Source organism: Geospiza fortis, unplaced genomic scaffold, assembly GCF_000277835.1.
Source record: "Geospiza fortis unplaced genomic scaffold, GeoFor_1.0 scaffold146, whole genome shotgun sequence".
Taxonomy (NCBI): Eukaryota; Metazoa; Chordata; class Aves; order Passeriformes; family Thraupidae; genus Geospiza; species Geospiza fortis.
Genome location: NW_005054455.1, coordinates 1,076,938 through 1,089,040, shown reverse-complemented (window position 1 = coordinate 1,089,040; position 12,103 = coordinate 1,076,938). Strand labels below are relative to the sequence as shown.

Here is a 12,103-nt window from a genome sequence, read left to right as displayed (position 1 = left end):
AATCTGTCCATTCATGGGTCCCATTTTCCTCATGGCCAGGGCCTGTGTGTGTGTATGAAGAGTGGATAAATGATAAATACATTTAACAGATATTCAGTCTCCCACCTGTTACTGTTACTTAAAGACAACAAAACTGATTTCCCCTTTCTAGTCCTGAACTCACTGGGGATTGACACCAGCAGGTTACACAGTATTTCCAAAGGGTCTTTTTTGATTTAAAATGATGGAGCCTGACAGCATAAGTGTCTTCAAAACTGCTATAAGTTTTAGTCCTATAAATGAACCTGTAGTTTTTCAAAGCTTTTCCTTAATAAAATCCTTTAAAGGGAATGAATCTTTTAGGCATTCTTCCACTAAACTCATAATATGTGAGACCTTGACACAATGACACTCAACACACTGACCAGTCTTATACTAAAATAAAGAAATAGTTAATTGCATGTGGTTGAATCCAGAGCCATAACAAAGTAAATTTAGGATTGAGAAGCAATGTATTTAAAATTGCAGGATGTGCACAAGGTTTGCTTCTAGGCTCTCTTGATCATTAATTAAATATGTTATGGCTTTCAGTTTTTCTCATTTATCTGTACAGGTTTACATATTGTAAATGCATTATTTATGTTTTCCCTTAAGTGCTCAGTACTGCCAGGATGTTTCTCTTAAACTGGCACAGATAACAAAAAAGACAAAATGAGAGAGCAAACTTGGCACTGCTGAAATGCTCAGAGAGCTGCTCGTGTTCAAATGAGCCTTTCCCAGATGTATTTTAATAAACTTGATCTGAGAAATAGAGGGCCAGACAGGCAGATGGCATCTGTGTTTAAACTATGATTTTTTTTTTTTTTTGTTTGTTTCATTAAGGTAAATTTGTTTTGTTTGTTTTTTCCCCCTTTAATCTCATCCTAATAATGCCTTATCACTAAGCCTTGATGCTTTTTTTCTGGAAAGCTCCTAGGATGATGAGAGAGCTGTCTGGGTGGATGTTCACTCTGAGGGAAGCCAGCTCTGAAATGGATTTTGGTGTTGTAGATAAAACACAGTTTGGAATCAACCATTTGCTGAACTTTGAACCAAGGGAATTGGTGTGTCCCGTCCCCCTGTTGTTTTTTTCCTTTCAGAGTAAACTGAGCATCATGCAGGTGGTTGAATCAAATAATTGTTTAATATAGTGTTCCCACATTCATATGAAAGCTGTTTGGTTTAAAGTAAATTGATGGTTTTGTCTGTTTGTTGTGCTGCCTGTTATGGAGGAGCAGTTGGATGTTAACTTGTGGTCATCTTCTTATTCACTTACTCTTTGCTTCTCTGTTCTATTCTCCCACTGTTCATAAACACTTCTTTCCCATCTTAAATACAATTTTTCTGGTGTCTGAGACATTAGGTATTTTATGTTTCAAATTACAGTAGCAAATAGCTGCTAACTAAAACACAAAATCAACTATCTGCTTAAATAGTCAATAACTATATTTGTTCCACTCTGAGTATTTGATACACTTTTTTCTTGTTACCTTAGAAATTTCACCTTCCTTGCATTCCAAATCTCCTCCCTCCATCCCACCACTAGAGGTTAAAATCTCTTAACACAGAAAACCTAAATAATAAAAGAAGCCCCTGAACCAAACAACCCAAACTAACTTCTAACTTTGACCAGATGATCACTGTAGGTCCCTTTCAACTGAAAGATTCCATTCTATTTATTTTTAATCAAGGTAAAGAGGTTCATGTGGAATTCAGATCTGAAATTAACTCTTGAGACTTATGCAAGCACACTTAGAATGTGGACTAATATAACCTTAAAGTGACTCATAAATGGTGTAAAGTCATGCACTTTGAAAAGTGGAATTGTTAGTCTGCAAGTGACAGTCACTTCAGCTGTACTTAATTTGACTCCTTAGGGGAATTGTAATTAGACTGATGCTGAACTCCTATAGTTCTTACTCCCTGCTGGGAACTTCAAAGAGCATTTGTTTCTGTTAGGCTTGTGTTTTCATACAGGGACTCTTGTAAAATTTTGCTATACAAGTAGAAGGTTAAGCCTGTAATGTACTTTTTAGGATTCCTTCCGTGCTGAAAACCAGGCAGTTTTATTTTGTTTGTAGTAACCTAACTTTGACTGAGAAGTTGCCATTTTCATTATCACTACAGAGTAAAAATATCTTAGACAAATGGGTATTGGTTGGTGTTTTAGCTGTTTCTAAGTACAAAGAAGTGATAAGTATTCCAAACCTTTGAAGATATCCTCAGAAACACTGCATCCAGTTTCATGTTTTAAGGCTTGTTTGCCATCTGCACTAATGACAGAACTGACAGTGATGACACTTTCAAGGCTAATTATGCTCCCTAATGATTCTAAAATTATTTTTGAAGAAAACCAAACCAAAACCCAACCAGACACAAAACCCCTCTCTCCACATGGACAGGTCAGCACCCGAGTGCCTTCCTGGGCAAAGCTTTGAAAGTTTGGCTCCAGAGGTCCTGGTGCATGGCTGAGTTACACACCTGGGAGCTGGAGGCAGGCTGGGAATGGGTGTTTCGGGGTAGTTCTTGTTCCAAAGCTCTCCCTGGAGTAGCCTCTTCCTTCTGGCAGAGTTGGGATGACCCAAGCTGTGCTGCCACTGTCCCCTGTCTGCTGTCACAGGGAGCGAGCTCCTGCTCAGCCAGCAGCTCTCACACTCTGAGCAGTGTTCCTGGTAATCCTGGCAGAGCACAAACAGCAGTATGGAAAAAATATATATATATGCTGTGGAATCAAATAATCTTCATAGTGACTTTTACACTGGATTAGAGCTGGATGTTTTCATGGGAAAGTGTTTTATCACTTATTTGAAGCTTCTGTATCTTTATTCCTGAGCTGTGCTGTGAATTTATCATGTATTAAAGCAGTGGGATATTCACAAATACAACAGACTTGAAAAAGGGGGAAAGCTTCTTCCTGAACTGGACTGCCAATCAGGTGTTTAAAACTAAACAAGATTCTTTTCGACTTCAGTTTTGTTGTGAGTTCTGGCGTTAATTTAATTTAAAATATAAATGGAAAAAAATGTATTTTTTGCAATAATGATTCTATGGCACAGGACAATATTGTCTTTAGATAAATGGCTACATTTCCAATATTTATATGTGTAAGACAGATCAGCAGCTTTGTTGTGGCAAGAATGTTATGCTTTCAAAGTTATTTTGGCATTTTTTTTCTTCCCTTATAGAGTTCAAAACAACAGATGAGTTGTGAAAGAGAACAGCTAAGGGTAAGTGCAATGATTTGCAAAATGTTTTGTTTCTTTAAAACATAAGCAGAATTTAGTCTGTGCTATTGACTGATTAATTACTTAATTTAAGAGGAATATATTTAGTTCATTTGTTTCTTGTTGGTAAATATTGTACATCTTTCAGTATAAAGGAGCTAGAGAGATAGATGCAGGGTTTTTTCTGTAATGTGATGAGATTTGGCAGTAAAAAATCTTCAGTAAAATCTTTGCCTTTTCATGGGACCCCTGACACTCAGTGAGCTCCTCCTGTGCGGCTCCAGCAGTGCCCAAGGTCACTGTGCTTCCCAGACTTGTCCACTCAGATTGCTTCCAGCAAGAAGAGATTGTCCTGTGATTTTATATTGTGTGATTTCAGAGGAACCAGTGGCAGGGCTGTGAGGAGTTCTTATTTCGGTGTCTGCTGGTTGTGCACCATCTGGAAGGGGATGGAGTTCCTGAGCCCAGGCTGCTGACCTCTCCATTTTCCCCTTTTCCTGTGTTAGAGTCGCTGTGTTAAACAGCTTGTAGTCTCTGCTGCCTTTAAATGCTACAGATCCCTGAAGATGCTTCTCCATTGCATTGATTCTAGTATTTGTTTGGGAAAGTATAACAGCTTTCATTAATGAAAAGAAAAAAACAAACAAAACCACAAAAACCCAACCAGACAAAAGCTTTTTGGTCATCTAAGTGTTGCTTAATAGACCTACATTTATTGATAGCACATGCTGAGTATTTACATGAAATCCCACATGCAAATAGAGAGGGAGAGGCAGGCCTGATGCAAGGGTAAGTTTCTATATAAACAAAAATATTGTTGGAAATAGAAAAAGCAGCTTTTTATTTGTTTGTTTGTTTGCTGTTTACTAAGCATCAGCAGTGCCTGCATGACTTGCAAGTATAAAGAATATACTTGTCTTAAAGTACATTGTGCAGTGTTCTTGCTCATCCAGACATTCTTTAGGTTAACTCCATCAACATATCTAGATGCTTCAGCTGGTCCTCACCACACTTGGAATGGGGTTTTTGGTAAACAAGTTATGCAAGAACAATGCATCACATATTGTCCTCAATTCTTTCCTTGCTGCCATGTGACTGCATTGCATTGTACTGGAGCTGGAGTGACAAAGCTTTGTTTTATCAGCACTCATGTCTCAACAGAGCAGCTGTCAGAGCTAAAATATTGCAGTAGTACCTGAAGGACAAGCTTTTCAAGAGGTAGCAGTGCCTTGAGAACAAAGAAAGCGTTCATTTCTTTTTATTGTTTTCATTTTCTCCCTTGAATGAAGGAAAATATTGTTTTAAAATATAACTTGAGGAGAAAAGGAGCTCTTTCTTCAAGTAAATTTGTGCGCTTTTTCAAAGCTGTGGATAAGATGTGGTGCAGTGAAACTTTCGTGTGTCTTTCTGCTCCAGTATTACACATTTATGTCCAACAATGAGCTCAGTGCTCGGGATGCCTCTGTGGCATAGCAAAATGTGGCACCTAAAGACAAAGCCATGTCTGTAACCTACTAAATTTAGCTACATCTTCTTCCACAACTCCTCTGATGTTCCTGTTGCACTAAACACAGTTTCTGGTGTAAATTCTGCTCCTGTCCCAGAGATCCCTCATGGCTTTCACAGCTTATCTGCTGTGACACTGAAATTTAAATGTACTGTGTGTGGACATGTAGCACTTGGAGCACTATGAGGATGTCACTTGACCATTCTGCCACTTTTAGGTTGGCTCCTTAACTGAGCAGTGCTGTTAGAGAAATGTTTTGTGGCCTGAATCAGGTTTTGCAGGCCTGTAGTATTTTCTTTTGGGATTTGTGACCTGCCATGAGTACTTGGATGTGAGGCAGTCCCTTCACAAAAAGTGGTGCTTCATCCCAGCTGAAAGGATTGAAATAGAACAAGGAAACAGGATTAAAACAACCAAATGCCAACATCCTGTTGTTTGTTAAACCAAGTCAACCAGATTATAGTTAGGTCATCTAATAATACAATAAAAAAAAGATGGAATATCTCCCACTTCCTTGTTGAGTCAAAGATGAAAATGTCTGCCACTCTCCTTTTTTGGTTCTCTAGTAATTCCTTAGTCTAAAGCCATAAAAAAAGGATTATAAAAGCATAATAGTGTAAATAAATAATTAGTCATTATGATGCCTCGAGAGGCTCTAGAACAGAGGGCAGACAGAGTTAAAGGAATAAAGTAGGGATTTATTAAAGGCCTTCACAGGATACACCTTGGGCAGTGCAAGAGCCTGGCCAAGGCTCTGCTCAAGATGGACTCTGAGTTTTCACACTTTTATAAGCTTTGGTCCATTTCCATATTGGGGTTAATCGTCCAATTCCAGCTCCAGGTTATGCAGTCCCATCCTCCCAGATTGCTCTCCTCAAGTGGTGTCCTTGGTTCTGGGGACAGGAACCAAGGATTCTGGAATCCAACCTGGAAAAGGATTGTTTTGTGTGACTGAGCTGTGAGGAGAACTTGCCAACACTTGATGTGAAGTTCAGAGTTACCCACTAAGGCAGTACAGAATCTGAAAAATATGAATGCTGAAACTTAAGGCATCAATTGTGTGGCTATAGAAAGAAATATCCAAGTCTGACTAAAATAATTTCCTCAGACATTTCTCACCTCTTATCTGTTTCTAAGCCTTGTAAATTCTAAATGCAAAGCAGTATGTCACTGTTCAGGAATAAAGCATTTAGAATCATGAAACTCATTCATATTAGAGCCTCTGGCCATTATACATTATATTTATAATGAATGAGAATCCTAATAATTAAGGAAGCCTGTGCATTTTAACCCTTTTCTACTCAATATTTCAACTTCACAACAACCACAAGAGTGTAACTTATTTGTCCTGCCAACCTGGTACACTCCCCAGGTAGACATGAATGTCTTTACCTGAATGATTTAAATGAGAAATTATAAAAAAAGCTATGGGAATTTCTGAATAGAAATAGAATAGCCTCTATCAAGGCTGTTTGGGGTTTTTTTATTCCATTTGGAAAAATATCATAACCTAACTTTGGTGCATTTCCATTTGATTTTTAAAAATAAAGCATCAATGCCATTTTTCAAGTTTTACCTTCTCTTGGCAGTGATTTCCATTACAACGTGCTGCCTTGAATAATAATTATTTTCATGTTTCTTAATGTCCTTTTGCTTTCTAATCTGGTGTCACTTAAATCAGGTTATACTAAAAAGAAAAAAGTGTGTTTTTAAAGGCAAATTGACTCATCAGTATTGCTCTCCCCACCTCCCTCCACACACTGCACTTCATCAGTGTTTCCTTTAAAGAAAATAATGATGCTCTTTACTCCCCTTCATTGTGTTTTGTGTTGTCCAGACCTGTTTATAAATCTCTTTTTGCGCAGTCACAGCCTCCCCTCCTCTCTGACTCTCTCCTGTTGCCCCTTGCTGCTCACGAGTGCCTGCGTGTGGTTGGCATTCTGATGCATTAGAAATGACCTGTAAAGCCACAGAGCTCACAGCTTGCTCAGAATCATTTAAAAGTGCTTTCCTGCTTGTATTTCAGTCTGAAAAACCAGACTTTGAAACACATGTAGTCCAGGTTATTTAAGGCTGTGAAGAAAATTGGGATCTGAGCACTAAGCAGAGATTATTTGGAGAACATAAAGCTATAAGTAAGGGCAGTGCCAGCTCAGAAGTCTGTCTGCTGTTCCCACTGAACCTTCCTTGCTGGTCTGACTTGAACCTGGGCTGGTACTTTTTTACCATAGCCTAAGGACAGGCTAACTTAAAGCTTACAGAGCTTCACTCAACCTCCAACCCATCATTTATTGTTTTGTATTACTAATTCAGTCTGTTTAAACTTAAATCCATGAGTTGAGCTGTAGAAGGGAAGGCTTTTGGTCCTGATGCAGCAACACCAGCTCTCCAAGGTGGGCAGAGAGCAATTTTAAACTCCAATGTTGGGAGGCTTTATAAATGTTCCTGTGAATACCAATGAGGTCTAATGGTAAATGGTGTGATTAGCTTCCTTGATGTGAAATTCTAAGTGACCCAGTTGTTGCTCTAATTAACAGCTTCTTTCACATGTGCTTATTATCAAGATGCATTATATGCAGCCAGAGTTCCTTCTCTGGTCTGAAATACAGGCAGGGCAGGCTCTTACTGTCACCTTGTATTTAATATCAACTTTTATGTTTTTATACTGTTCTAATTTTCAAGGAGACAGAAAGAAGTTTTGCATCCAATATTGTTCTATTTGTCTTGTCTCTTATCTCATTTTTTTTCTTAAATGAAATAAGGAGCAACATGCAGCAAAAAAATATGTCAAAGTTACACCAGGTAGAGAGAAAACAAAAGTAAAGGCATTTATGCCCAGCATAATTTTTAAGCAACACTGATCCTGCAGTATTTAGCTTTATTTGTGTCTTTATCCAGTGCATTAATTTATTAGGTTTGTAATCTGCTCAGCTGTATTGATGAGGGCTCTTGGAAACTTTTTTAAAAAAACTTTTTGAAGCTCATTGTTGTGGCATTAGCTTTCCCCTGTGATTAAGAATAGTCCATGGGCATTTTTGTGTCCGGGGTTCCTCTGATGCACTGAGGAGTTACACTGTGATTCAGTGATAGACACTAATTTTTTAATCAGTTTGAGCTGAGCAAAAGCAAACAAATACCTGGAGAGAAGAAGAGAATCAGAGTGGAAGTGATTTGTTAAGTAGATATTATCTCAAGGATTTTCTGAAATGACTCAGGGTGATAGCAGGGCAGTACACACATCATGGTTGGCCAAGAACCTCTGCTCTCCATCCACCTCTTCCCACACTGGACAGGAGGCAAGGAAATGGGTATGAGCTTGTTTTGTGAGTCACTGATGTCATGTTGCCAGAGAGCAATGTGTAATTCATAGCATTTCTGCAAAACAGGACAGCTGGTAATAAAAATGTCACTTTTTGCCTTTCCTCTGAAAACCCCTTGGTCTGCATTTGTAAACCACGTGTGTTTTGCCTGGAAGAATAATCTGGAACTACCAAGTATTACATGTCCCTCAAGGAAAAGGGGTTCAAAGGGGAGGTAAATACTAAAAGTGGGTCAGCCCAGTGTGTTTGCTACTCATCCTTTCCTTAGGAATTCACTTGATGTGCCAGACAAGTGGCTTAGAGTGATCCTGCTGTAGTTCCTGTAGCTATTCTTGCAGTTATTCCTGTGCTCATCCTCCCTGTAGGTGTAGGTGGAGATGCAGGTAGGTGAGATCAATAAGGAGATGTATTTTTGGTTCCTGATTTGTATCACACATTGACATGCAATGAATTTGGAGTATTCTCACTCAGTGTCTTACCAACTCTATTCCCAGACATTCCATAAAGAGTAATACACATCACAGCTCAGGAAAAAATATCTTGGAAATAAGATCTAAAAAAGATTGGGGAGAAAGGTTAATTGTAGGGATGTGATTTCATTTAAATTTTAACTTGGCTTGAAATAAATGTGTGCCAAAAAAAGGCAACTAGAAAAATGTAAATTTCAATTGCAGTCTTGCTTGGCAGGTCTGCTAAATTTTAGGAGCCTTCCCAACTATAGTAACTCATAATGTTACTCTATAAAACTCCAATTTGCTGCTTAATATTATTGCAACTTAAGACAATAGAAAGGTAATGAAAACTGTTGAGGTTCATGTTTCAAGTGCCATGGCCTCTCACCACAAGGGTTCTGTTCTCTTCAAATGCTGACTGCTAATAGGGCCCTTGGATCAGGAGAATAAAGTGTTTGCTGCACTTTGTTCAATAGTGGTGCCACTCACTTCAGGCTTCTTTGAATTCTTTCAGGAATAGTTGAGAGGCCTTTAGGTAATGTCCTGACTCTGCTCTTGATGGAATGCTATTCAGAAAACTTTCCATTCCTGCCCTGGCGTTGTTTTGGCATCTCTCTCTGAGAACAGCAGGCAGAGGCTTTTCTGCTGTTCAAGCACCACTTCCTTTTGAATTCAACTTTGATTTTTGCCCAGTCAAGGATTTTCTCTGTGTGGTGCTTCATAATTGCTGGAACTGAAGGACTACAGGAATTTTTGGTGAGGCTGAAGCAATGCTTGCTCTAAGTACCTGTCTGGTTTGGGTGGCTTTCTATGGAATTCAGCAGCTCCTCAATGCGTGTTTAAACTCATATCTGTACATAGAAATCAGGGACAGGGAATAGTTCAATAGGGGTAATGAAGGTTCAGGAAGTGGTAAATTTATGAAAGGACAGAAGGCAATATATTTGGACAGTTTAAGGGCTGCTGAGACAGTACCCAAAATAAATTCAATATCCCAGTGCTCTCTTCCTCCTGCTGCTCAAACATGAGCAGTGCCCAGTCCTGGACCCAGTCAGGATTTGGGAACAGCTTCTGCCCTCAGCAATGCCCAGTCCTGGACCCAGTCAGGATTTGGGAACAGCTTCTGCCCTCAGCAATGCCCAGTCCTGGATCCAATCTGGATTTGGGAACAGCTTCTGCACTCAGCAATGCCCAGTCCTGGGTCCAGTCAGGATTTGGGAACAGCTCCTGCACTCAGAACAGCAACTTTTGGTTCAGCCTTTGTGCAGTGCCTGCACACAGCTCCTGCTGCAGAGTGCTCGCTGTGAGCAGGGATGCTGGCCTAGAAAAGAGGAAAGGTTTTCTTGCTTAGTTTGTGTTTGTTGAGAGGGAGCTCTTTTTTCACACAGCTTTTGTAGTTTCTCTTTGATCATCTGGAAACCAGACCTTTGAGTGCACAGCTTTAGCAGTGTTTATACGATCCTGACTTATTAGTTCAACCTCTGCTGTTGCTGAGGCAATTTGACTGGCAAAGATCATGGTCCCTTTAGTGTCACACCTAATTCAAGCAGAAAATGCTATCTAGTTTACAGTGCAGCTTGGAGGGTTTGTGGGTTTGTTTTTTTCTTGTTGTTTTTCTTTTTTTTCTTTTTTTTTCCTTGGTTGATTTGGGTTTTTTGCAAGTTTTGGGTTGCTGTTGTTTGGGTTTTTTCCCCCCTGGGTGTTTCCACAAGTCCTTCCTGGCTTGGGTGGGGGTTGTGTGGCTTTGCATGGGTAGTGCCGTTGGCTTGAACTATTTACTTTTCTTTTGCACTTAGGTGAAAAAAGTGAAAACCCAGGAAAAGTTTTCCAGCTTCAGGTAGCTGGGTTGTATTTTTAAAACCCTCTTTGGTCCTTCTGCATGGTGGAGTTCTATTCTCATTTACTCATATAAAAAAGAACAGACTGAGCAACAAGATTTTTCAAGGGAACAGGAAAGGCATTGAAAATACGGAAAGAACTGAAAAAAAAACCCAAAAAAAAAATTACATGAACAATCCAAAAAATGTGGTATTATAGGGACAAATATTCACTGAGCCACATTGTATTCTTTCAAGTACAGAGAATGAAGGAATATTGATTTTAAAATGGCTATCCTGTCCTTGTTTTGATGATTATGGTCTTTTTATGTTCTTTAAAATCTTTCTAAACTTCACTTGTTTAAACTGGTCAGGTGTACTACTCTACAAAACCATTTCATTATGCTTTTTTAAGTAGCTGCCAATTTTTTTCAAAGCGCCAAAATTGCAAGAAAGGAAAAAAAAATCACCTTAAAAAAACCCAGAAATGCGTGAATCAATATTAATATGCAAATATATACATAGTAGTATGTATTTGTATTACACATATACATAAATACAGTCCTTCTGACTTGTGGTTGACATGAACTGTTGGATGAAGAGTGAAATCTTGGTTTTGGATAGGCCAGAATTTTAGAACTCTGTGTTTGTTCTTAATAGTCTGTATTTTTTCTTAGTCTCAACTTTCTTAATAGTAAGAATAAGTGAACTGTAAGTGTGCTCTGTTCTACTCTGCAGCAAGATCCCAACTTGTCCTGAAAGCCAAGTCTTTGTGTTCAACAGGAATGGCTTTCTTGGTACAAAATCCCAAAAAAAAACCCTCCATGTAGTCCCCAGGAAGCAGGATAGAGAAATAAAAGCACACAAACACACAAGATTTATGTGTTTTCAAGCTGACAATAGTTTTGTGCCATCTTGAAGTTCTGGGCTCGAGAAGGAGCTATACTTGGTGTTGGAAGACAAGGGAAGTACAGAATTTTAAAAACACTTTAGTCAACTAATTTTTCTTCTTTTCACAAAGGCTTGCAGAAAAAAAAATGTTTTGGAAAAAAGTGTATTATCCAGAGTCCCACACTTTTCCCTGTGTGGGCCTGGACAGGCTGGAGAGGTGGAGCCAGGTTCAAGGTCCTGCCCTTTGCCTGAGGCAATCACCAACATCAGCAGGTACTTGGGGACAAACTGATGAGAAATGGAAGAAATCCTGATCTGGTATTTTCATATTTTCACCATGGTATCTGGAAGATCCATTTTATGAGCCAGGAAGTGGAGAAAGGCAAAAATGCTTTGCTGATTTTTAGCATCTTTGCTGTTTCTCACCCCTGGGAGAAGCTGACCTTGTTTCAGGAATGTTTTTCCTCCACATCTGTGTGCTGTTGTGTATTTTGAAGCTTTGATCACCTCTGTTTTCTTTAAAGACAGTATGGCTTAGGGAGAGGGAGATATAAAACCAAAATGCATCAGATCACAGGCATTTTCTATGCTTCAGTAATACCAGAAATTTGAGCCCTTCCTGTGAAGGAGTGGCTACAGGTGCATCCCAAGCATGCAATCAAATGCCACACAGGCTGTTATTCATAGGGAATGGGCAAAAATACGGATGCACTGAGTGCTCACAAGTTCCATTTCCACATTTCTCTTTCACGCAGTAGTTATCTCTGCCTTTGGATTGGTAAGATCTCTTTGAGTACAACACTGAAAGTAAAAGAAGTGGTGTTCATCTCAAGGTCACTTTGGTACTTGAGAGCAGCTGCCCTCCAAAGAGCAC

At 39.2% G+C, this 12,103-nt stretch overlaps 1 protein-coding gene across 10 annotated transcripts in view; it reads left to right on the top strand.

Moving 5' to 3' along the window:
* The window catches only part of RBFOX1 (RNA binding fox-1 homolog 1), a 667,961-nt gene that overhangs the window by 296,103 nt on the left and 359,755 nt on the right, over positions 1-12,103 (top strand). For all 10 annotated transcript variants that reach the window (XM_014309823.2, XM_031062663.1, XM_031062661.1 and 7 more), the window contains one exon: positions 3,204-3,245. In XM_014309823.2, the coding sequence (XP_014165298.1) occupies positions 3,219-3,245 (27 nt within the window). In that variant the 5' untranslated portion in view covers positions 3,204-3,218. The remainder of the gene's footprint in view (positions 1-3,203; positions 3,246-12,103) is intronic.